The 25,868-nt window shown below is 37.4% G+C and overlaps 6 protein-coding genes across 6 annotated transcripts; all 6 read left to right on the forward strand.

Annotated features, from left to right (window-relative positions):
• On the forward strand, window positions 1–1,683 carry LOC120007883 (GATA transcription factor 9-like). Its single transcript, XM_038858356.1, has 2 exons — window positions 1–702; window positions 800–1,683. Exons 1-2 carry the CDS (start codon window positions 391–393, stop codon window positions 1,466–1,468), a joined length of 981 nt encoding a protein of 326 aa, XP_038714284.1. The 5' UTR covers window positions 1–390; the 3' UTR covers window positions 1,469–1,683.
• A 4,542-nt stretch (window positions 1,684–6,225) lies between these two features.
• On the forward strand, window positions 6,226–7,165 carry LOC120006871. Its single transcript, XM_038856987.1, has 3 exons — window positions 6,226–6,354; window positions 6,467–6,529; window positions 6,799–7,165. Exons 1-3 carry the CDS (start codon window positions 6,241–6,243, stop codon window positions 7,003–7,005), a joined length of 384 nt encoding a protein of 127 aa, XP_038712915.1. The 5' UTR covers window positions 6,226–6,240; the 3' UTR covers window positions 7,006–7,165.
• Window positions 7,166–7,869: 704 nt separating this feature from the next.
• Window positions 7,870–11,000, forward strand: LOC120006901 (nuclear pore complex protein NUP35). The gene is made up of 4 exons (XM_038857019.1): window positions 7,870–8,025; window positions 8,572–9,179; window positions 9,611–9,722; window positions 10,476–11,000. The coding sequence occupies exons 2-4, from the start codon at window positions 8,605–8,607 to the stop codon at window positions 10,782–10,784; spliced, it is 996 nt and encodes a 331-aa protein (XP_038712947.1). The 5' UTR covers window positions 7,870–8,025; window positions 8,572–8,604; the 3' UTR covers window positions 10,785–11,000.
• A 2,149-nt stretch (window positions 11,001–13,149) lies between these two features.
• LOC120006961 (CASP-like protein 3A1) lies at window positions 13,150–14,879 on the forward strand. Its single transcript, XM_038857086.1, has 3 exons — window positions 13,150–13,490; window positions 14,148–14,283; window positions 14,368–14,879. The coding sequence occupies exons 1-3, from the start codon at window positions 13,207–13,209 to the stop codon at window positions 14,587–14,589; spliced, it is 642 nt and encodes a 213-aa protein (XP_038713014.1). The 5' UTR covers window positions 13,150–13,206; the 3' UTR covers window positions 14,590–14,879.
• Window positions 14,880–15,145: 266 nt separating this feature from the next.
• LOC120007656 (probable inactive ATP-dependent zinc metalloprotease FTSHI 2, chloroplastic) lies at window positions 15,146–23,520 on the forward strand. The gene is made up of 11 exons (XM_038858039.1): window positions 15,146–16,702; window positions 17,590–17,762; window positions 18,144–18,245; window positions 18,351–18,515; window positions 18,659–18,799; window positions 20,164–20,322; window positions 20,825–20,910; window positions 21,682–21,760; window positions 22,294–22,416; window positions 22,781–22,837; window positions 22,925–23,520. The coding sequence occupies exons 1-11, from the start codon at window positions 15,382–15,384 to the stop codon at window positions 23,138–23,140; spliced, it is 2,622 nt and encodes an 873-aa protein (XP_038713967.1). The 5' UTR covers window positions 15,146–15,381; the 3' UTR covers window positions 23,141–23,520.
• A 318-nt stretch (window positions 23,521–23,838) lies between these two features.
• LOC120007348 (mavicyanin-like) lies at window positions 23,839–24,431 on the forward strand. Its single transcript, XM_038857544.1, has 2 exons — window positions 23,839–24,022; window positions 24,109–24,431. The coding sequence occupies exons 1-2, from the start codon at window positions 23,839–23,841 to the stop codon at window positions 24,429–24,431; spliced, it is 507 nt and encodes a 168-aa protein (XP_038713472.1).
• Window positions 24,432–25,868: the final 1,437 nt, after the last annotated feature.

Genomic DNA, 25,868 nt, shown 5'->3' on the forward strand with positions numbered 1-25,868 from the left:
TTATGCCAAAAAAAACATAAATAAAACTTTACAGAACTTGCAAGTCACCTCATTTTTATATTCATATCCTTCTGCCACTCTGCATGTAAAAAGATGCCCCAAATTTCCATTAATTTCCATTTAAGCGCCTCTCTTGACTCCTCAAAACCCACTCCACCTCACAGTCTTTCGTCGTCAGTCACTGCATTCCCTTAAAACCAAAGCTACGCTTCCTCTCTCTCTCTCTCTCTCTCTAAAAACTCTGCTATTCTGTCTCGTATAATAAGACTATTCAACTTTCTATCTCTATATCCACTGCATCACACGGCACTCCTCTCTGTTTATCTCTCTAAAATTAATAGATACCTATCATCGAATTCCTAATTCCTTCCTTTTTCATTAATTTCATCAATGGAGGCATCGGATTTCTTCTACGGCGGCTACTACGGCGCCGGTTCCGGTGACCATTTCTCCCAGGATAAGAGAATTTCCGAGCAGAAACCCGGCGACCACTTCGCCATTGATGACCTCCTTGATTTCTCCAACGATGACGCCATTATGACTGATGGATTCTTCCATCATAGTAGCGATAATGTCATCAGAAACAATTCTTCTGATTCTTTCCTGTTAGCCTCCATAGATAGCTGCAATTCCTCTGTTTCAGGCGTCGAAAACAATTTTATCGGCGTCGGTTCTCAGTTCTCCGGCGAGCTCTGCGTTCCGGTATGTTCTAGATTTTTAATTGTGAATTTTGAGTTTATTTATAAATATTTATTGTAAATAAAATAAAATTCGAATTCGTATTTAAATTCTGTAACAGTACGATGACGTGGCGGAGCTTGAATGGCTGTCGAATTTTGTGGAGGACTCGTTCTCAGCCGAGCATGACGTGGATGCCAAATACCACTATTTACCCGGACCCAAGGCACCCACACCCGAATCCTCCTCCTCTGACAGTCATTCGGAGCAGACCCGGAGCCAGGCCAACGCAATTTTTCAAACCGATGCCCCTCTCCCAGGGAAGGCCCGTTCCAGGCGCTCGCGGGCTGCTCCTTGTGACTGGACCACGCGCCTCCTTCGTGTCTCTCCCACCACCAAACCCGTACCTGCCAAGAAACGAGAGAACCCGAACTCGAATTCAGAGTCGGATACGGGACCTGTTCGGAAATGTCTGCATTGCGCATCCGAGAAAACTCCGCAGTGGCGGACTGGGCCAATGGGGCCGAAAACTTTGTGCAATGCGTGTGGGGTACGGTACAAGTCGGGTCGGTTGGTACCCGAATATCGACCCGCTTCGAGTCCGACGTTTTTGTCCGCGAAGCATTCCAATTCCCATAGGAAGGTATTGGAGCTTAGGAGGCAGAAAGACTTGCAGAGATCACAGCATCAGCAGTTCCTTGGTCAAAGTTCAATGTTCGGCATATCCAACGGTGCTGATGATTTCTCGATCCATCACCATAGTGGGCCCGACTTCAGGCACATGATCTAGGACATTGAATTACAAAACCTCAAAAAAGAATTCTAGTTTATTTTCAATTTTGGTCCTTCAAGATCTAATTTCTTGTTCCTTTTCTTTTTTTTTTAAAAAAAAAAAAGTGGAGGGAGGAGGAAATGTCTAGACTGTAGCGTAATCATTTTGCAATCTGAATTTTTGGAGCACTCAATCTTCATGAAAAATCTTTTGTTATCCTACCCATAATTACAAATGCTAACTTCTTTTTTTTTATAACCGAAAATGAGATTATAAAAATTTATTTTTTGGACATCTTATATGAGTTTAATCTCGGGCAAGCATACACATAAATTTCACACTCGACGATCGAGTAAGTTGGGTGGAAATCCAGCGCATGACCACAAAGATGTACAAGTTATTCGAATTTGTACCTCCAAACTAGAGGAATTTATTCATAAAGAACTAAATGGTGCAACAGCATCTAGAATGATGTGAATGTACCGTGGAAAGGATGGAAGTGCCCATACCTAAATTGACATTTGCACATGAAGCTTAGTTGGCTCACATTTAATATATTGACTTCCAACTATCTTCCATTCAAAAAAGATAAAAATTTCAATCAATTATCTCAATTGTTCAATTAAATTCTATGCATACACCTCAATCGGGTGATGGAGATCTATTATATTTTTATTACGGTAGGTTCCGTTGTAATAAAATTCTAAGTTAGTAAAAAATTTTATTTTTAAAATAAAATGTGTAGTATTATTTTTAACGAATTCAACGATATATTTTTTATTCGAAACAAAAATCATATTAAACATAAAAAATGCATGACAACATACCCCCGACACCCACCTCAACAACCGGAGTAACTAGCACTTCAGTCTTCCGTCTTCCATTAGCCAATTTATGGTACTTTTGTTTGAATATATTTGATATTTGTACTAGGGACCCAAAATTTCTGGGCATAGATTTCAGTGACTTAAGTAGTTCAACATCGTATTGTACACGACACACAGAGATTATAAAAATCAAGGTCGAGATAGGAAAACAACCAATCGAGACATTTTATAATTAAAATTAACACCCAACCAGTACTTAGTACGATTTAAGAATTTATAATTAAATTAAGGAAATCAGAATTAGGTGTGCATTGGGATGAAGTGTAACTGTCCACCCCATCCCAGACATTTGCTCTTCCTGGGCTCCACTCAACTGTACCACTCAATTTTTTTTTAATTTATGCTGTGTTGATTAAATAATTAGTTTAGTCAATTTTAATATTCTAACAAATACTAATTAATTAACAATATGGGTATTTTTCAAATTTAGATTAGATACCTCTCCTCCTCAATTTGATACATACATATATATATATGTACACACACATACATATAGAGAGAATAAGGATTCTCCTAACGTATTTAATTGGGTTGAGTTATCTAGGTCAAATTTAGAAAGCTTTCAGATCGAATTCAATTGCGTTGATTTATTAAGATTTGTATCTCTGTTGTGTGTAAACCATTAATGTAGTTTATAAATAAAGATTCAATCATTTAAAAAAAAAAGACTTTTAGGGACAAAAATTTGTTGGCCTTAAGCTTAGAATAGACAATACATATTCGAGCTGTTTATGTTAGATTTATGTGATACTTTCTCGAATGTCTGGTTTATATCATAATCAGCTAATGCATGTTATAAGCCTTTTTATAATCGGTGAACCAAATGGTACCCAATAATAAATCCGAAAACCAATTAATGAACTTATGCATGCATGCTAAATTAAGCTAATTAGGTACCCTACAAAAAATATCAATAAAGGTACAGGAAAAAAGTACACCGTATGTACATTGTGTATATATTGTCGGCATCGTAGTTATATGTAATATAAATGCATGTGAGTATAATATATTTTAGAGAGTGTATATATATATATAGGGTAGACATGCATGTGAGCAACAAAAGGCAAAGCACATGCACTAAGTGACATGCATTACTGCTCTCTGTATGGCATACATTGTTTGGGATAATATATCCAAATATTCAATAATGGGCTTTATTGCCCATTGTTTAGGTATCTTCCCATGTTATTTCTTACGAGGATAATATGGTTCTTGTCCCCCTCCCCCAAAAACCCCCCCTTCCCTTCAGTTGATTGACCTTTTTAATTCTCTACACTTTTATACATATATACAATAATTCTCCTATGTGAGGCAACGAGTGTAATGATATATTTCTTGTCTCCCGCCCCCAAAACCCACTTCTCCTTAGGCTTCAGTTGATTGATCTTTTTTAATTATGTGCACTTTTATACATATATACATATTACACTCGCATAGGGAAATTCCTATAGATATAGGAATTCTCACGTGTGCACTAATTTTACGTATTTGAAATTCAATAGTTGTTATAAAGTACAATAGAAGTGAAAACCACACATTTGGTGTGGAATCCGCTGCATAGTTGATGTGTATGTGAGAATTCTTCTATATATATTCTTTTCCTATGTATTGAGGTGAAATATAATTAAAGTGGAATAAATTATTTCTGGATTTGTAAGATGGAATATTGTAGTCGTTTCACATATGTATTGGTGGGTCGTTTAATATTGGTAGGTAGTGAAATAATAGTTAATGCATGTTATGGTGATGTAGTGTGAGGTTGGTCTTGGGTCCTTGGAAATGTTGGGTACTGGTCTCCTTTCATTTCATTGATTTATCTCCAAACTGATATGTGACTGTGCATGTGATCAACACTATTCAAAACAAATATGGCAATAAGTAAATGGGGAGAATATTATATATATATATATATAATATAATATAAAATATTCCCCCCATGATCATATCATAGCTCTGAAAGACAATTACAGATTCTTATAAATAAGTCACAAACGTTTCTTGCTTTTTAAGGATTCTTATTTACTGGTCTTTAGGATATACATAATAATAATACAAATACAATGTATTCATGTACATGTCAAAGTACATAATTGTAGATCCTAAGACCTGCAATCAACTTATAATGTTGATCGAGGTCTTCGACAATTTTGCAAGATCAAATGAGAGGTCGACTGTGAAGCTGGGGCACTGGTGTGGTGTTGATTGGGGAAGCTCCGACGGTTAAGTCAGTCAACGGTAGGGAAATATTTAGTGAGACTGTGAGAGAAGTGAAAGATTTTTAGAGAGAGACAACAGGTAGTTGAGAGAGTAAATGAGGAGGGATCCTCCTCTATTTATAGTGTTCGTGATCACATGGTCAGCACTTGTTGATCGTACGGATTCTTAGGCTTTGATTGGGCATATGAACTTGGGCAGGAACTTCCTTAGCAACATGAGCCTTGAACCTAACTTAAGCAGATGGGCCCATGTGAATGAGCTGGCCTTGATTCCCATGTTGGTCTTTTAGGCTTTACCTGACCGTTTATGGGCCCGGTCTCAAGGGGATGTCGAGCCTAAGTTTCTCAGAACTTGGATCTTTGTGGTCCCAGACCGATTAATCGAGTAAACAATTTTTGGCCCATACAATAATAAGGAGAAATATATGTACTTACTCTAGATCTTTGTTAATCTATAACTTGCAATGTATGGGGATGTAACGATAATTTTAAAACCCTCAAGTTCTCTCTTGTTCTAACACTTGCATACATTTTTTTCGATAAACATATATTAATTTTAATGTTAGTTAATTTAGATGTGGGAATGTGAAATTTGTCTCAAAGTTAAATTTTTTGTTCAGACTAGATTACCCTTGCTTGAGAAAGGTTTGGACCCTTTCTCGAGTAAGCGATGGGCCTGACGGTTTGTTAGTTGTTAAATCATAATTCTATTAGGTTTTGAGTTGGAATTATGGTTTCTTTCTCTTGTGTTTTGGGTAGCCTATAAGAATTTAGGTTTGTGTAACTTTCTAAGGTGTTTCAGGAAGTCTTGTTGTCCATGGAATCCTAGCGAGAAGGGTTTGACGTGTGAGAGTCCCACGAAAGGGATTTATGGGTTAGTTCTTGAGTTTAAGAATTCGACTTTTAGTAATTTTCGTCATATTAGTGATATTCTTTGTTGTTCTTTGCCCGAAAACATAGACAAGTTGTGTCGAACCTCATTAAATCTTGTGTCATTTTTCTCTCTTCTGTTTCCACAATTTTTTATATTCGAGTTATGTTGGTTTAATTAATTCACAACACACACAATTGCATAATAGTATATATAATGATTCATGACAATACATTGGTTGTAAAAATCGCAATTAGAGTAAGGAAACTCCATGATTAAGAATTTAGGAAAAATCTCATAGTATTATTTAAGATGGTCTGCTTATCCTATCATCTGAGTTGAGATCATGTCGATGTCAACTTGATTAATTAGGATGAGATCTTTGTCGCAATTAATCCATTTAGAGTTAATGATTCTTTATTTATTGAGCTTGGACTTGGGCGTAGTCTAGCCCATCTTGGGCGGCCCAAGCCATACACTTAAGTTTTACGTATATAAAAGATAAATTAGTGGACATGCTACTTTCAATTTCAATATATATATATATATATGTGTGTGTGTGTGTGTGTGTGGTCTTGAAGGAGTCAAGAAAATGATGTGAGGAGGAATCGTACACATAGTAAATATAAATCACACGGGATGTGAATGAGACAATATGGCTTTAATTTACAACCCTAATTTCGTCTACAAACCGCCCACCCGTGACTGCCAATCTCTGCCTGACCACTCATCATATGCTACTGTTCGTCTGTGCATATATCTATATATACAAGACTAGACGTGAAAGCTAGATAAGGACGACATTGTTGTTTAGGCATGCATGGTAATGTGCCTCAGAGTTCGGCTTCTTTGTTATCAATGGCTAACGTTTGTTGCTCAATTGAATTGGAGCCTAGAACCCTCAAGGAAGGCCAACTCAACCATGCTAGGGTACTCTTATTTTCTCTCTCATTATGTATATATATATATATATACAGAGGGTGCTTTGTATGTATTTTGACATGCTTGATGATATATCTACCATTGTGTTCTTTTTGTGCAGGAAGTGGCTGCAGATGTAGTTCAAAACATGCAACCAAGTGATGCCTCCGATATATTCATCAAGGCAAGCTTTCATAATCTAAGCCGTTAATTATAAACACGCATGTATGACCCACTTAAAATCTAACACTTTCACATTGATTGGGGGTGAAACGATCGAGGGTCATATTTGTTTGGTCTTGAGCATTATTCTTCGTGTTATGATCATCATAATCATCCTATGAGTTCTATTCCAAATTGTTTAGGGTCGACTAGAAGATCATACGAGAAATTTGACAAGAGTTTTACGTACGCTGGTTAATTACAATATTATGTATGTATATGTTTGTGTAGGGATTGAGATCTGATGTTCCAGTTGAGCCGGAGGAGATGGATTCCAAGAATGGAATGGAGACTGGCAATGAACACATGCTTGAAGATTGCAAGAAGAAGCCTCCAATAGTTGGAAAGCCATGTCACTGTGCCACTAACGATGTTACAGAATCCCCTCATGATCTTCAAAACAAACTCATTACAGAGCCTCTTTCAGCACCATTTTAAATTTGATCCTTTATGTTGTATTTGGTGGGATCATGATGAATACAATTACCACCTTCTTTGATTGCATACATACATACATATACATATATATCAATTAAGATCACACAATAAACATGGCATGTAATTTAATCCACAATATATTTTACCCTTGTTAAAAAGATATAAAGTGCTCGTACATCGAAGTATCATGTGTTTGCTTGAAAATGAAATGTATGGTTTGTAGGCTATTGCACGGACACATGAGTTTATTCAGCGTATACCCAAAGAATAATGACTGCGGATTCACATATCATAAAAATGCTTGAATTATTCATGCTATAGAATCCTATTTAACTAACCCAAACAACAGTAATTGAAGTAATTGGGCTTGCAATATAAAAAATATGAATAATTTGTATATGCAGTAAAAAAAAAACTCCAAGAGAGCTGTGATTGGTTATAAGTTTCGAAGATTAAATTTTGTCAAACATAATAGATCCTAGGTAACTCCCACGCCAAACAAGTTTTTTTGGAGTTACCTCTATGAGGCGATGATTCTATAATTATTTGGTGTGTAGGGGGCAGGGATCCACGTGTATAGGATTTAGGACGAGGGGGATTCACTTGTCCGAGACTTAGTACAGATCCAATGACCCTGTTTTGGATGAATTACTCGTTAAAAAATGACGTTATTTCTTTTTAAATGCATTGATATATTTATGTTTAAAGAGAAAAAAAAATGGGAAGTAGAAAAAATGGCACCCCATACATATTAACGAAATTAACCTTATATTAAAGAAAAATACAGATAAAGGTCGCGTGGGAATGAGGCTAATTTAGTCATTTCGTCAAATTCAGGACCTCAAACTCCTTAAGACGAAGACCAAAATTTGAATTGCAGGATCGAGCCTCGAGGGTTTAGGGATTGAAAATCCCTCTCTAAAATTTTAGGCCTCCGTTTGGTCGCAGAGAGTTCCCTTCAACGTCTCCGGCGAGAATCCAGAACGATTCGGTTCATTGGTAGTTTCTCTCTCGCCATAGGTATGCACTTTATACCTGCGAACTACTTGAATTTGTTGATTTTGCTTTTCCTTTATCGAGTGACCGATGATTTTAATGACACGCTAGATTAGTTTTTTGAGCTCCAAACGGATGTATAGGTCAGTTAAGATTATCGTTTTTAGAGATAATGCTAACTAGAAAAAAACAGGAACCCAAGATTGTATGAATCGTTTTCTTCCTCGCTCATTTTTCTTTAAAGTTGTTGTTTGTTATTGTGAAGAATTTAAATTCTTGTATTGTTATTCGTTTATGGAAAATTTTGGCGTTTCAAGTTTTGGTTTTCTGGATGATGTTAGCTTTGCTGCTTGTGAAAGGAATCCAGACAAATGTTATTTTCGGTTATTAGATGATATATTAATTCATCTCGCGTAATGGAAAACGCTCAGTGATTTAGTCTTGAAGATTGATTGGTATACTTGGTTGAGCGTTCTTTTCATTGGGCTGGTTGACTGTTCCTTTGTTTTCTTGAGTGCAAAAGGTGAGCAAAGGTTAGGTTGTGCTAATTGATTACTTGTTGACTTGCAGACATCAGTTGCTCTTTGTAAAATTACATCTAAGATGAGCACCACAGCACAACGAACTCCCAAATCTGGGAGGCAGTCATTGTTTTTCCATGATTTGGCAACACCTGTTTCTGCCCGGAGAGGAAAATTTTCCACTCCTGGTCAAGCAGCAGCAGTATCTGCTCTATGGCGAGAGAATTTTGGGGGTTCAGATCTTCCACCCCCACCCATGTACACTTTGGAGGACCGCTCAGATTTCTCTCCTGAATCTGGGATCCCAGATTACCCAGTATCCCCAGAAATCAAGTCAGACCAGAGAACTCCAGTTCAGAGTTCTTTCAGGGATTTCTCGACTCCGATGAAAAGCAAATCTGAGGCTAGCACTTCTTTTGCTTTACTGGGTCGGCAGCAGAATTCTCAGGGTTCTGCAAGTTCAAGTTGGTGGTCGCCTGCGAAAGGTAACAGTAACGAACAAGAAGACAAAGGAAAGGGTTCTCCTGTTGAAGGTGTGGTTCAGCCTGGTGCGTTAATCACACTTCCACCCCCAAGGGAAGTTGCGAGGCCAGAGATGAAGCAGAATAACTTACTTGCAGGGAACCTGGATGAGGAAGAATGGGTTACTGTTTATGGGTATGCTTTAGTGTTGCCATTCTGTTATTTGTCTTTAATATGCTGTTTTGCCTTTTAGTAGTTTGATTTGTTGCTCAGGGTTTTTTTCATCTCATCTCATCATGTTTTGTTTTTATTTTTTATTTTCCATGGCTCACCTGAGAAATTGATTTGGTTGGATTGAAATTAATTCAGAAAGAAAATATGATTTGATTAGTTTGAAGAGATTTTTTAAAAGCAAAATTTTAGTAAATAGCACCAAGGTGGTATGGTCAGCAGAGAATTTGATAGGCCCTAATGATTTCATATACTAAAGCACTGATGGGTGATTTTTAAGATACATAGTTTTCACTTTTGTGATTTTGTCTTATATCAAAGTTTCATAGTTTATATGCCTTGAAGTCAAATTAACTTCTAGGCATATGAGACTGAATTTTTTTGCCTTTTTGAAGATTTTCTCCTGGTGATACCAATTTAGTTATGCGGGAGTTTGAAAAGTGTGGCGTGATCCTGAAACATGTTCCTGGTCCCCAGAATGCCAACTGGATGCATATTCTTTATCAGGTCTATTTATCCTCCTACATCTTGATCCATGTATTTTCATTTTCATTAAGAACTGATACTCTCTCCATAATGTATGCACTGTCAGTTCTGTGTGATAATTCACCTCTGCAATGTATCTTTATTCAAACTTTTATGTGGACTCTTGGAGTTAGTATCATTTTATTTTCAATTTTACTGCATTTTATTTTCTTTGAGATCCAAAGTGCATGTGTGATGTGTAAGTAGTTGGAAATCGCAGTAGAGGTGAAGGCTTTCAGAGTTGACGAACTCAACTAGGTTGACATAGCAGGAATGTTATGTTACTTGCATGATTTCATATAGCTAAATGATTTATTTGATTGTGGAGATTTCCAAATATGGTAAAATATCTGCTAATTGCTGAATGCTTTAATTTGGGGTTTTTCAGACCACCTGTAGCCATTGAGGCTGGTTTGGTTATTATTTCTTAAACAGTTAGGTTGTTTGGATTTGTTATTTCAATTGTGGCGCATTTGCTTGTTAAATGGAGTTGTTACCATCAGCATCCTTTCTGATTTTACGTTGACATTAGAAATGTTTAATGTAACTAAGATTCGACTGCAGTTGAGATACAATGAATGGTTTCTCTTTGTTGCTTTTTTTCTCTTGTTTTTCCTCTTTTCTTTTTGTCCCATTTTGTAAAATACAACATCTTAATGCCATATAGCATGTGGAAAACTGGACGTGTAGTGATGGCACTAACAATCATCGGTTGGTTTATTTTTGATGGCGCAGAATCGTTCTGATGCTCAAAAGGCCCTGAGCAAGAATGGGATGCAAATCCATGGAATATTAATTGTAGGTGTGAAGCCAGTGGATCCAATGCAACGCCAGGCTTTGAATGAGAGACTCAACAATCAGGGGTTCATGCCTATTCCCCCTCCGCCTTCTAGTAAAACCTCAGAGATGAATGCATTAAGAGCCTCACCACGTCCCTACTATCTTCAAAATGACAGCAGCAGTGCCAGGCAGTCAGGAGGTGCCATTGCTTCCCCTGCAAAGTCTATGGTGTCCAAAATCATGGATTTGATGTTCGGTGTTTAGGTTCGCTGTTCTTGACCTCTTGTTGCTTAAAATTGTTTTTTTGTGCAATCTTGTTGTAAGCAGAGTATTACTATTGCGGCAATTCATATATATGCGGCAAATGGTGAACTTGAGTCTGCATACTATGATTAATTCTTTTTTAATGGGGTATCCAAATGTTGAGGAACACTTTCTTTGGCATATGCAATTCTTCTGCCCTATATGTTTGGTGATTAATTGTTTAAATCCCATGTGTTGGAATGCAGAAGATTTGGTTTGGTCTGAATTTAGATGTAGTTTGTGAATTGAAGCCCAAGAATTGGCCCAATGGGCTGATACCGAAAAGGCGGCCCGAATAAATATTATTATGTTATGCTAAAAAAAGGATATAGTATATGTAATATTTGAATAAATAAAGCCAATTGTTAGAAGCATAGAACAATGAAATGTGCATGGAACTTGAAACCAATTTGAGATATGCCATCACTAGCTTTATAAGCAGAATCTGCTGTTGTGGATATGATGTGAACTTGGGAGTCATGAACTTCATGTGAAATTTCTTATGTAAGCTGTATTGGTATTTTCTTCCCCCCACGCTCTCTATACCTCTCCTTCACTTTCTTTTTCATGGTAGAGAAGCAATGTTTCTTTTATCCTTCTTGTGCAAATATGTTTGATTTGCATTACTGGTCAAAATAGAAAATTCTTAGATGGTTTTTACATATTTACTATTTTAGAAACAATGTTCCTTGTGTGTGTATATATATATATATATCACATTCTTCCCAAGTGTACTGTTCTGGTAACTTTAGAGATTCGTAAAGAGTTTAGCTTAATTCTCGGAATCGGAAGGATTGAAGTAAAATTATTGGGAAATTTGACTAAGATCCTCCTTAACAGAAATGTCACATGACAGTTGAGAAATTGAAACGGAGAATAGCAACACAATCAACAAAAGAATATACGTGAAAAACCTCTAAGAATAGAAGAAAAATTACGAGCGTTGTCAAAAGACAATTAGAGAAAATTCACTATGTAATTATTATAACTACACACTCAATTCTCTCTCGCCTCCACACATGATCTGAATCGACTCTAAATTTATTGATCAAACCTAACATAAACGTACATTAAAAATTGCTCTTCCATTTGGATGAACATTTTTTAGTGCGAAATTCATGTAACATCATTCATTTGGTGTAAGTGTGATCCCTATACATGATGAGACCCCAACGCGTGAACGATGTACCTATTTGGTGAGACGTTTCTGCTCTCGCGCGTCGTCGCTCAACCAAACAGGGGAGATCCGTCAGCGTTATCGGTGGCATATGAAAAAAGAAGAAGCTATGGCTTGTTTTGGGGCAGAGGGCCTTTCGTAATTCGTCTGTTATTGGCAGAATATACTAAAAGTGACAAGGGGCGCCATTTCCGTTGCACTGTGTACTTCTGTTCAGTCACGGGTCACCTTCTCTCCCATCCGCCTTTCCACGTGTCAATCCCTTATAAGATGACGTCAGTTCTATCAATTTTTTTTACAAATAATGATATGTATTTTGTGCAAATAATTAAAAATTAAATATGTGAATCAATCAAGAAATACGTGTCTTGGGTGGTTGGTGCAAGAACGAATTTTCATTTTCCTTCATTGATGAGTATTAATTAACAATATATGTGTTTTACAATTTTCACTTCCCCATTGCTTAGGACACTTGCAATGGTATGTAATTATTGAGTCAATAAAGATATTATTTTTTAATGATGTGATTGTATTGTGAAACATGTTTTGTTTATGTGATTGTATTGAGAGAAATGTTTTCCTGATGTGGATGTATTGATATTTTATGTTTTGGTGTAGTTTTGTTGTGGAAAATATGAAAGAATGAAATGTTTTTGGCCTTCATGTTGGGTGGGAAGAAAAAGTGTATAGAAATTTGTGTTTTGTTGATGCGGCTGTATTGGAAGATGTGTTTTGCTGATGTGGTTGTATTATAATACGTGTTTGACTTGACTTTTTATGTAATAAAGGTGGGACCCAAGATTAATTTTGTTGGGGACCCTAACACTTTCACCATTACAAGTGCCCTTACGATCACTATACATAAGGATAAATTCTCTCGTGCGCGGACTTAAAATAAAGATCTAAAATTCATACTTATTTTTCTGTTGTTGATTTGTAACATGTGAGATTTAAAATAATGTGGTTTATTTGTCATTTTATTTATTTATACCTTCTTTTATTTTATGTTATCGTGAGAGAATTTTTGATATATATATATTATCATTTGTATTTTTTTAATGATATGATGAATGAGATAACAAGTGAGGCGGAGTGAGTCGGCTCCCATATATCATGTAGGACCTAAAATAAGGACCTTGTATATACATTGTACCCTCACACTCTTAGGCAAAAGAGAGACTGATCAGAGAGAGGAAAAATCAAACCATGACTGTGAATGACTCGAAGACGCTATCATCGCCTGATAAGAAGCTGTCGGAGGCGGAGAACGGTGGTGGAACTATGAGTGGGCCCCTAGTAGAGACGATGACTACAAACACGCCTTTTGGACGGAAAAGCGACTGCATACAAGTGACGCTGAGGCTGTTGTGCACAGTAAGCTCGGTTATAGCTCTGTCGTTCATGGTCACAGCCCATCAGACCAGCACTTTCTCCATTTACGGGTTTAAGCTCCCTGTTTCCTCCAAGTGGTCCTTCTCTAACTCCTTCGAGTGAGTATGATACCTTCTATTTACGATAATACCCTCGTTGCTTCACTGGGTTCCTTCTTGTCGACTGTTGTTATGTGCTTGTTTGGCTGGTAAGAAAGTGAAAGAAAATGTGTCAAAAATTTAGTTGATTTTTAGCGCTTGTTTTAGAGGGTAAAAGAAATTAGTGGAAGTTTTATGCTTTAAGTTTAAGCGGCTTGAATGGTTATATTAACTTATTAAGCACGATCTAGGCATGAACAATAGCGTTCCTCTTTCCGAGCATTTTCTCGGAAACCAAACAGTCCAAGATGCAATAGTGCTTTGGTCAGGGATGAGATCGAAATTTGAGTTGACAAAATTGCCCTTTGGGTTTGGTGCTTCACAGCTTTTTCCAGCATCAACACTTGAAAAAGGCTCGCTAGCTGTTGTTCTCTGTTGCTGCGTCATGGTATTTGGATGAACAGAATCAGACCCGTGAATTTAATGCCTCTTTCATCCATTCTTAATTCTTTGCTTTCTCTTTATCATATTCATATGCACCTTTTTTGGATATTATTATTGTCGCATCTTTGTTTCTTATTAGTCCAGTGATGACAGTAGGCTACCTAATTTTGTCTCTTATTAGTTTGAAAATTCAATATGGTTTGTGAATTTGGATTTTGGGGTGGGGGATGACAGGTATCTGGTTGGTATGACAGCAGCTGTTGCTGCACACTCCTTATTGCAACTCCTAATTGGTGCTTCGAGACTGCTTAAAAAGTTCCCAGTCATTCCATCAAGAACTCATGCTTGGCTTATTTTTGCAGGGGATCAGGTTATATATTCATGCTTAATTTGTTAATTTTCTTTGTTCTATTGTGGGTGGGTTGATTACATATATATTGAAATGCACTTGCAGGTGTTTGCTTATGCATTGATTAGTGCTGGGTCTGCTGCATCTGGAACCACAAACCTCAACCGCACAGGCGTACGACACACAGCGCTACCGAATTTCTGCAAATCCTTGCATAGCTTCTGCTACCATGTTGGTTTCTCCATAGCTTTTACTTTCATTAGCTGCGTCTTGCTTGCTGCATCTGCTGTTCAACAAGTTATATGGCTCTCCAAGTCCAAGTACTGAAATCAGCTTCTAACGCGCTACATGTTATGCCTACTGTAATGAATATGATGGCTTGTTAGATATGTGATGTTGTTTGTTTTGCAACCTTTTGTTGTAGTTCAGGTTCTCATTGAGGTCCTTCTGATGGTAATTTACCTACTGATTATGGTTGATTAGCGTTGCTCGGAACTCGGAAGTGATTAGTATGTTAATCACTAATGAACGATGATGCCTATGACTATGAATGATGTGAACTTAATTTTTCATATGGAATCAGTCCATGGTATATATTATAAGGCAATTTTTGCTTATAAGGTATGTTAGGAGGCAATTCTTTTCACATTTTCTGCACTTGAGGCTTACCAAAAATGCCGCTGAATAACAAAAGGATCGTTGAATTCACTGGGCTCATTAAGATTTAGCCTATTTGGGTTGAGTTGGCCCATTAGCCTAACAGACGGGCTAGCCCATTACCGACCTGGTTTCTTCCGCCTTGCTTGACAATCGATTTAGGCAAAAAAGCATTTGGAGGAAAAAACAAAAGGAAAATGAGAGGGTAGAGAGAACGGCGTCGTTTAATTAGGCTCAAAGTAAGGTAGCTTGTTTACCCTGGCAGGCTGAAACTTATGAGTTATGAACGTCTGTGTCGACTTGTTTTTTAGCTTCTACAGAAAGCAGAAGCAATCTCATCCAGCTCCACTATGTCTCAATTTATCAGGTTCATTCTCTTCAATTTGCGCAGTCTTTTACACAGTAGATTTGTTGAATTTCATTGATTCAAAAAAGCTTTCAAATTTTTTTTTTGGTTAGTTTATGGCCTCTCAATTACTTCTTGGCTCTTCACTACTCCCCTCTTTCCGTTCCATAAACCTCAAACCCAGAACCCAAAATCCTTCAAAAATCTTCTGCATTTCATGCCAGCAGGAAACACCTCAAAATCTTGATAATGATGATAAAATCAACAAAACCCAGTTGGATTTTCTCGCTATACCCATAACCCTATTTGTAGTCTCAACCTCGCTCCCCCAACCGGCCCTTGCCGCTGTGAAAACAGAGAAAAAGAGGGCACAGAAAAAATCCCAAGAAGCCTTAACGCCAGAGCAGCTTAAATCGTGGTCTCAAAACCTCCCAATTGTGTCAAACCGTATTCCTTACTCTGACATATTGAGCTTAAAAGAGGAGGGTAGGCTTAAGCACGTCGTTAAACCCCCTGGTGCGTGTTTAAGAGAGAGGGCGGAGGCTGTTTTAGTAGTTGTGGATGATGACAAAAAAGTTCTAAGGACTGTATTGCCATCTATTGAGAGTGATAAGAGGTTTTGGGATTTGTGGGATGGGTCAAAAATTGACGCAATTTGTGTCAATGCTTATACGCCTCCACTTAAGAGGCCGGAGGTGCCAAAGCCTTATCTGGGATTTTTGTGGAAAGTGCCAGAGTTTATGTTATCATGGTTTAAGCCTAAGAAGGAGTCGAAGCGAGTGCTAGAGATCAGGAAAATGCGAGAAGATTTTAAGAGGGAAAGAAAGGAGGAATTGGAGAAAATGAGGAAAGAGAGGGAAATGATGGAGAAAGCTTTTAAGTTTCAAAAGAAACAAGAGGAGAGGAGAATAAAGAGGGAGATGAGAAGGAGGAAGTCTGAGGAGTCGCTGAGTAATGCCCAGAGGAATTATACACGCATGGGGAACATGTGGGCAGATATGGCTCAGGATTCAACAGTTGTAACGGCATTAGGATTAGCTTTTTTTGTGATTTTTTACCGGACGGTGGTGCTTAGTTATAGGAAGCAAAAGAAGGACTATGAGGACAGACTGAAGATTGAGAAGGCAGAGGCAGAGGAGAGGAAGAAGATGAGAGAGCTGGAGGGTGATATGCTAGGGCTTGAGGATGAAGAGGATGAGAGTGAGCAAGAGAAAGGTGAGAAGAACCCTTATATGAAGATGGCTATGCAGTTCATGAAGTCAGGGGCACGCGTTAGACGTGCACGTAATAAGAGGCTCCCTCAGTATTTGGAGAGGGGTGTGGATGTGAAGTTCTCTGATGTGGCAGGGCTGGGTAAAATACGGCTTGAGCTAGAGGAAATTGTTAAGTTTTTCACTCATGGAGAGATGTACCGCAGGCGGGGAGTAAGAATACCAGGTTAGATTTTGGAAAAGCCCGGTTGAGCAATCTCAGTACGTGCAATGTTGCTAGAAATATCAGCTGACATATGTTTGGAAGGCATCATTGGTGCTTTTCTTATTGCTTTATTGTTAAGGTTTTAGTATGAAGGCCAAACAAGAGAGCAACTTTATAAATTCTTTTGTGAATTGTGAACGAATTGCATAAATAGTTTCGTGTTTGTCATCCATCCTTTTAGATCATCATACAAAGCATTCTTGTCTTATTTACATATGGAGCATGACTAGAAGAACATATGTTGAAGTATAATTTCTCGTGTACAGAAACACACCCCTTGTTACGCTATCTACATTGGGAGTAGGGTTATACATCACTGTTTTGCTTCATCTGTTACTCATTCATATGTCTGCTTCCTCTAGTTCACACTGATACATGTAGGCGAAGAGCCATCCTTATCCATTTAGATGAAGAGAAGATGTGGTGGGACCAAGGTTCTGCATCGTTACTATGTTGTTGTTTATTAGGTTTTTATTGAGGGTAGGAGGCGGCTGGGGTGTTCTTTTAGCTACAAAGAAGTTGTGCAGTCATTGCAATGAGACATTTTTTGGTCGGTGTGATTAAGGCCTTTCTTTTTTATGGAGTCTGTTCTATGGTGTTGCTCGTCTGCATATTCTGCCCTTTATGGATGTTTGTTAGATTTCATTGATGTTTTCTGCAGCTTGCTGTTAGTGTTTGTGTTTTCTTCTATACATAATGAACTGAGTTTCTCTCTCTAATTTCATTGATATGGCTACCATGCTTTAAAAGTTTTTTGATTCTGGTTGTTTGTTTTCAAGTTAAAATTGTTTACATCTGCATTGCCTTGGGTATGTCTTACTTCGGGTCAAATTTGTTTTCTTGATTAGGTGGCATACTCCTTTGTGGGCCCCCTGGTGTTGGGAAGACTTTACTAGCAAAAGCTGTCGCTGGTGAGGCAGGTGTAAACTTCTTCTCCATTTCTGCCTCACAGTTTGTTGAAATATATGTTGGGGTTGGTGCGTCTCGTGTTCGAGCACTTTACCAAGAAGCAAGGGAAAATGTAAGTGTTGCCTTTAGAGTTCCACATACTGTGGGGATTTGGCCCCCACCACACTCTTTTATTTTGTTTTTAGGTTCAGTTTTTCTGGCAGTGTAGAATTTATCATTTTATTTAAACCTGAGTGATATTTATGTCAGAATCTACCATTGCTTTTCGGTAGAATGTTGTATCACACAATATCATATGTTAAGATCACATTGAGTTCTTTTTGTCCTTCGCAACTCTAAGTGGTCTTTTCTTAATGGCATTTGCTTCTTAATCTTTATTATTTTCACTTGTATCTTATCTCCTTTCCTTTTCTTTCCACTTTATTTCTTTTCTTTTTACCCCCAAATGGATATGTATAATAACTTAAAAGTCACCACCAATTGGTTTGCTTAGGCTCCATCTGTTGTCTTCATTGATGAACTGGATGCTGTTGGAAGGGAGCGTGGTTTAATTAAGGGTTCTGGTGGACAAGAACGTGATGCTACCCTTAATCAGGTTGGCTAGGAAAATTATCATTTTTAAGGATTTAAATTTTTGATGCTGCCAGTGTAAGTGAAAACTTTCAGAATAATTGATGTTCAGTGTTGTTGATAACTTCAGCTGCTTGTAAGCTTAGATGGTTTTGAAGGACGAGGAGAAGTTATCACTATTGCTTCCACAAATAGGCCCGATATTCTAGATCCTGCGCTTGTGAGACCTGGGCGGTTTGATCGTAAAATTTTTATCCCAAAGCCTGGTGTCATTGGGCGGATGGAAATTCTGCAGGTACTTAAACTTATCCTAAGATTGTTCTCTTGTTCTATTGCTTCTTCGGGATTGAATTATTTTATTTGTGCAATTTTGGCTTGTAGATTTCTTAACATTGCTTACTGGAATATAAATTTTCTGGTGTCCTTTTTCGGTTGTAGGTCCATGCTCGCAAGAAGCCAATGGCTGATGATGTGGACTATTTGGCTGTTGCTACTATGACCGATGGAATGGTTGGTGCGGAGTTGGCAAATATTGTTGAGGTTGCTGCTATTAATATGATGCGGGATGGAAGAACTGAGGTATGTTGAAATTTCTTTTTCATTTCTGTATTGTTTGGTACTGTGGAAGGGCAGAAGGTCTTTAAGGTGTTTGTTGCTGAAGAAGTTGGAGGTGGGTAAATTAAGTGGGAGTGGGAATTTGAATTTTGAACTACTACTTCTTTTCTTGTTGATATTTCTTAACAGTAAATTTGAGGGGTGTGCTTTGAGTTGTGAAATCAAAACGAGAAATATGCTATTAAGATTGATCTTCGTGATGAATGTGGACAAGCATTGAAGTTTCTTAACAATGATATATGAGTGATTTGGAGAAAACCAGAATGGTATTGCTTGCACACTTGTGAGAATAGATTGTGGCAATAAAATAACCCTGCTTCACCTATTAAAGTAAGCTAGAAAACCATGACACGCATCTTGTAGGATCTATATTGTAGAGTGCTTGCTTTATTGTGAAATAAACTCGTCGTTTATGCTTCTGAAGTTACCTTTCATCCTTACATTTATCTGTCCCAGTATTTCCATATTACCCAAACACAATTCAACTAAGCTGCCAACTTAGCCTTTGAACTTGGTGAAGACTAAAGTTAGTCTTGAGCTATTGCTGCAACCCAACCTGAGCTCCTCTGTATCCTGATGACAACTATATGCTGGCTGTTGCTGATGTACTAATTTATATTGACCTAGCGGTGATGCAAAGTTGTTTTATGTGCTCAAATAAGCATAATGTGAACAACCAAAATAACGGTTGCATTGCAAAAAGAAAATAGTTTGGTGAGTAATTCACCAGTATACTTGTATTTGTTTGATTTTAAAGAAGTAGAAGTGGTGGTTGTAAGAATTGAGCTATGATATTTCATAGGTCAAAACTGAAGTTTCAACTTAAGTTGTCTCATGGAAGCGACCTTCATAAGTGATAATAGGCTGCTTTTCTGTTGAAGTATGCCCTGTGATTGCAAATATTATGCTTACCACTTGCAGAGACAAGTGCAGTGAGCAGGATAAAAAAAAAGATAAGCAGCAAAAGGGGGAAAAAAAAATAGACGGTAACTTTATTTGTTTCCTTTATCAAATTTAACTAGGGAATATGACTTTTATTTACTAGGAATCGCTCCATATAGTTTCTTAACTATTGGCTATTGCTTTGTTCCAACTTGTTCCCTTTTACCAATCATTGCAGAATGTTACTTTTATCTCATTTATTATTTCTAGTTTGTTTGTTTCTCATCTGTTTGAACCCCATTAACTACAGTCCTTATAATTTTGTTAATGGTATATTTATTGGTTAGTGATTATTTGTCACAATATTTGCTGCAATGAACCATATCTTTAATATTTTCCTCGTCACAGTGCCTAATCATTAGTGATGATTTGTGGCATTTGTGCAGATCACAACTGATGACTTGCTACAAGCTGCACAAATGGAAGAAAGAGGAATGTTAGATAGAAAGGAAAGGAGCCCTGAGATGTGGAAGCAAGTTGCTATTAATGAAGCAGCGATGGCCATTGTTGCTGTGAACTTTCCTGATCTTAAGAATATTGAGTTCGTATGGTTCTTATACTCCTATTCTTTTCACTATTTCTCTTCTATATACTTTTTCAACCTTGTCATTGGTTTAATTATCAGTTATTTTTTGGATATGAGTTGGGCATAATTTTTCGCTCTGAAAATAGAAAGAGCTAAACTTCATTTTTTATTTTATAAACAGAAGCTTGAATTGCATTTGTCCCAGTTAAATTAATGTGAGTGGGCATTCAGTAAAAATACTAATGCCTTAGGCCTTTTCAAGGTCTTTTATGTTATATATGATATATCTCATATGTCCTTGAAACAGAATTTCTGGACTTGAGCTATTCATGAACCCTGTAAACTCTGTATGATAACATATGATTGTGTTGGTTGGGCCTTCGATAGAGATTTATGTTTCATATTGCGCCTTTAATTGTTAAGATGTGATCAATCCAGATCATACCATTGCTGATAAAAGGCAAGCTACTGCTTTTTGTATAAATGGCATGAGATACATTCATTCTTGTGCTTTGGAGCAGGTTACGATCGCTCCCAGAGCTGGTAGAGAATTGGGTTATGTTCGGATGAAAATGGATCACCTCAAATTCAAGGAAGGAATGCTTAGGTATTTGTTCCTTTAAAGCTTGATCTCTACTATACACTGGAACTGTAACTTGAGCTACTGCACAACAAATTCAGAAAAGTTTTAATACAATTATATAGTTAAAATCTTCCTGCCTATTTACCTACAAAGAAAAAGAAATCCTTTCGCCAATTTTATGTATTTTTATTATTTTTTTCACTCCACTTTATTAAGGATACTAGCTTAAAACAAACTCCTTTTTTTTGACGATACTCTGTATAATTTGACCAAAAGCTGAAGTTTCCATGAAATTGAAACCGCAAAGGGTTACACACATAAGTATTCTAGGGTATAAATGTGCATCTACCAATAATTCATTAGAAAAAGTTATGCACTGAGGTATCTAGATAGATTGTCAAATAAATTCTTTGCTGATGTGTATTTTGTAGAATCATCGTAGATGTTGAGTAAAAATTAAGAAAAATGAAATAGGATTACCTCATGTCCATGCGCATTAAAATAATGATACTGGAATATTAGGGTATTGGATGATTATCATTCGAAAGATGGGGGATGGGTTTTGTCAAAGAAGAAAGGTGCACCTTACGAAACTTTTGTGTTCAATAAAATATTGAACTGGTGTAAAAGGGATTTGCGTACTTGCTGGATGTTGGCATGTTGCCCTCAACTGCGATTGTTGTACTATCCATGAATGTCATACTCAACCCTCTTCTCCCTCGCTCACGAAAAAAATTTCTGGACACATACTCAGAGTTACATATTATACTTAAATTTCATTTTAAAATTATGCAGTCGGCAGTCGCTCCTGGATCATATTACTGTTCAACTCGCGCCTCGTGCTGCTGATGAGATTTGTTATGGTGAGGATAAGGTAATATCATAATTCATCTATACAAAAACATGCTTGAAAGGTAGTAGTTAATGTGCAGTCAAGGTTAGGCCTAACATCATATTTATCCTTTTTTGTATGCTCATTCTTAAGTGACTTGACAGAAAGAAAATTTCAAGTCGGGATGATGTTTTTGATATCAATGTGAACTCTGACTAAGTGTCTGATCTGAATGGCTGGTTTGGCAGTTTGGTGTTTTGCTATGATTTTGCAGAGACCCTGGAATTTTAATAGCGAGTTGCATTGAAAGCTTAAAATTTTTTATTTAGATTCATTTCTTCGAGTATTTCTGGTAACAAGATAATGGATCTTAGGATTTCAATTTGCATTTCAAAGAGAATGACAACAGTTTTTTTGCTTACTGGAAATAATAGAAACTTTGGAAGTGAACTGATGCTTATTGTTTTCTGTATGGTTTGAACCACCGATCTTTGAGCTCGTAAAAGAAAGAACTCCAAGAAGAGCATGTCACTGTTAGCTGTTGCACTGATTCTCTCAACATTTGATTATTTCAGCTGAGTACTATATGGGCTGAAACAGCAGATAATGCTAGGTCAGCAGCACGGACATTTGTCCTTGGCGGCCTTTCTGAAAAATATCATGGATCATCCAACTTCTGGATTGCTGATCGAATAAATGTATGTATTGTTTTTTGTACTCTAGTTTTTCCTCATTATGCCAAAATCTAGTTTTTCGCATCAGCCATAACCTTTGTTATGCTGAAAGTCTTTGAAGTTGAAACGAGATATTGGTTTTTGTGTCATAGCCCTTGCCTAATTGGCTCACATTTCCTAGTGAGGAGTGGTAAGCAACTGGAGGAGATACATTTATGCCATCATGTAATTCTGATGGAAAAACTTTGATAGGTGCTTGCTAATTTAAACTTGTTTGAAGTCAGAACTAGTATAGATAATAGCTAATATTAAGTGAAAAAGACATTCTCCATTTTCTATGAAGTTATCTGTAGTTATGATTGTATTCCTTCAAAATTTCAACTTGCAGGATATTGATTCGGAGGCGTTGAGGATTTTGAATTTGTGTTATGACCGTGCCAAAGAGGTACTAGTACTACACATCATGAACACAATAGTTGATTGATTCAGTTTAGTGGTGTCTTATGCATGTAATTCATTCTTCCCATCTCAGATTTTGCTGCAAAATCGAACGCTCCTGGATGCTGTAGTTGAGGAACTTGTTCAGAAGAAAAGTCTGACAAAGCAACAATTCTCTGACCTAGTCGAGTTGCATGGCAACCTCAAACCAATGCCGCCAAGTATTATTGACATCAGGGTCTCTAAACGTGCTCAGTTTCAAGAAATTATGCAGAACCAGAAGGAAACAGTTGTGGAAACCAACGTGTGAGGAAGCCGATCAGAGAACCATCCATCATCGTTAGTTTCTGGATAGGAGAACAGCAAATGAGATGGAGTTCACATCCCTACCAAGGAACAACCATTTTTTTTAACCCCAGTGAAGTGATTCTGCAATCTTCCGGGTTGTGATTGTGGCACTAGCGATGGCTTTATATGATACAAGAGAGATCAAAAAAGGCTCACATTGAGAAAGTCCATCACTCCAACCTTTCATGTTGTTTACTTCTTATTTACTTAATACAATATTTTACTTGTAACTTGCATGTATGATTCATCTACCTAATAAATCCATTTGGGATTTGAGTTCTTGTCGGGAATTTTTTCTGTATACGTTGTTGGATGTTGGATGACAAATTCATGCTTTGCCCAGTCATAACTGTCAGGTCTGAAATCTTGAAATCAAAACCACTTTGTTAAGACTTCTTAACTGCTACAACCTCTTAACTGCTACAACCTCACGTTCTTATTAACTGCCCAAAACCGCCAATAACTGTCAGGCATGCCCACGTTTATCTTTTATGTTTTGTTGATATACAAACTGAGCGGCACCAAAACTTTCTGAATTCCCTCTCAGTATTGGAGCAGTTCATATATTTTTTTTTTCCCTTCTTGATGTCTCTGCTTCATTCACTTGTATAATACGTTCATCCCTTTGTGGGTTGTGGAAGAAGGAAGAAAGCAAGAAAAATGAAATCACTTTTGGGTCTCTTTTGTTTGGTATTTCTGTCACAAATGAATGGCATGGTGGTTGATGCATCAAAGGAGCTTAAAGTGGGTGATGAGTTGGGTTGGCAGGAGCCGCCACCCAACAACACTGCAATATATACACAATGGGCTGCAAAGAACAGATTTCTCGTAGGAGATTCTCTCTGTGAGTTTCTTCTTTCTGTTTTTCTCTTGTAAATTATCTTGGACAGTCTACTCATGACTTAGTCATGATTGTGTTTGATTTTGCAGTTTTTGAGTACCAAAATGATTCAGTTCTGGTGGTGGACAAATTTGGCTACTATCACTGCAACACAAGCAACTCTGTCTCCGCCTTTGACAATGGAAAAACAGTTATCAAGCTTGACAAACCTGGACCCTCTTACTTTATCAGTGGAATCCCTGATCACTGCAAGAATGGACAGAGACTACTTGCTGATGTAATGGGTCCGCACCCGTTGGAACAAGCACCTGCACCGCAACCAAGCTCCGGAGTATTGGTCTCTCTAGCTTCCACTTCAGTCTCTCTGGCTTCTATCATCACAATATTCATAACTCTGGCGTCGTTTGTTTAGAGTTTCTTGTTGTTGTTTGTATCAGTTTTCATTGTTTTGAGAGGGATTCCAGATATTAGAATCTCATCTTGTTTGTGAGTCTCTGAGCATTTGCCTCTCTGAAAGACAAACTAGTTCTATGTAATACAATGTTGCGTTTCATATGTTATGTTTTCTGTTTCACCAAATGATAAATGTTTTGTTTGTTAGAGCATCTACAGCGGGAGTTGTATGTGGGGTTTTATCTCCAGAATACCCAAAAAGGAAAATTCATTCTCCAACCGAGGTGGCATTTGAGGTTGTATTTTACAACCTGTCAGGCCTGGATGCTAGTTTTAACACTTTGCGTCGGAAATTTGTTAGATGATCAAATTCCGTAGCAAAAGCATAAATTTTTGACCAATTTTGCGACAGAAATTTGTTAGATTTCCGTCGAAAAAAACAGTTCTCTTGTAGTAGCGATTAGATGATATATAATAGGCGATTGCCAATTAGTCTATACCTGCTGTTTCAGTATCCAAATAGGTTGCCATCAGATACTGCTTCATCTTCAGGCGCCCTGAAGCAGAGTTTCAAGGAAAGCAACTCGATAGAATTCGCCACTGCAGACCTAAGGTATTGTTGTCTGTACAGTTGCTACCTGGGCCGAAGCCCGTGCTGGAAAAAATGTCGAAATTATTGGACGTGGGAGTTGAACTTATTACCTCCCACATTTGCATGGATTACCGTAATCAACTTCATCATCCCAATCACAACTTCTTTGTTGTTTGTACAGTTGCCATACGGTTTCAAGAGCGTCTTTGTTTTCTTTTAAATTAACATCAAGCCATACACAAATTTCTTTTCATAGACGAGAGATCCAAAAGCCAGGGCAACAAATGCCTAAATGTTTGTTCATTCAATTGGGTTGAAAACTGCAACCCACACCATGTATATTCTCAACCAACTGAAACACTGTAAATTCAGCTTTACTATATACTAATTTGTTTTTTTTTTCCACACTTTCATGTGTTCCTGTTTCATTTTTGTTGTCCTTTTGCTAATGCAAAAGCCAAGTATGTATATTTTAGAGGAAAAAAAAATATTGTTTCTAATACAAACAGGGATGAAGTATGTTAAGCTGATGGTTTGACAGTTGATCCCTATCTGGCCATTTGTTGACATAGCAACAAGCACATTCTTACCCACAAGAGGTGGTTCGGTTGACAATCGATTGAATTAGGCATATGTGCTCAAGGTTCGATTCCAATAAAAAACATATTTCTCAACGACATTTCTTCATAGGGCTTTGGCCCAATCAAACCTATCGCATAGTGAGGGTGCAGCCCGATGTTTGAATCTGGCTCAGGGATCACAAAGTGACCGTTGGACTTGAGATTTCCCATGTTATCAAGAAAAAAACAATCACGCTCTTATCAAGCCAAGCCCCATCAATAGCATTACCCGTTAAAATATAAT

Source organism: Tripterygium wilfordii, chromosome 10 (assembly GCF_013401445.1).
Source record: "Tripterygium wilfordii isolate XIE 37 chromosome 10, ASM1340144v1, whole genome shotgun sequence".
Lineage (NCBI taxonomy): Eukaryota > Viridiplantae > Streptophyta > Magnoliopsida > Celastrales > Celastraceae > Tripterygium > Tripterygium wilfordii.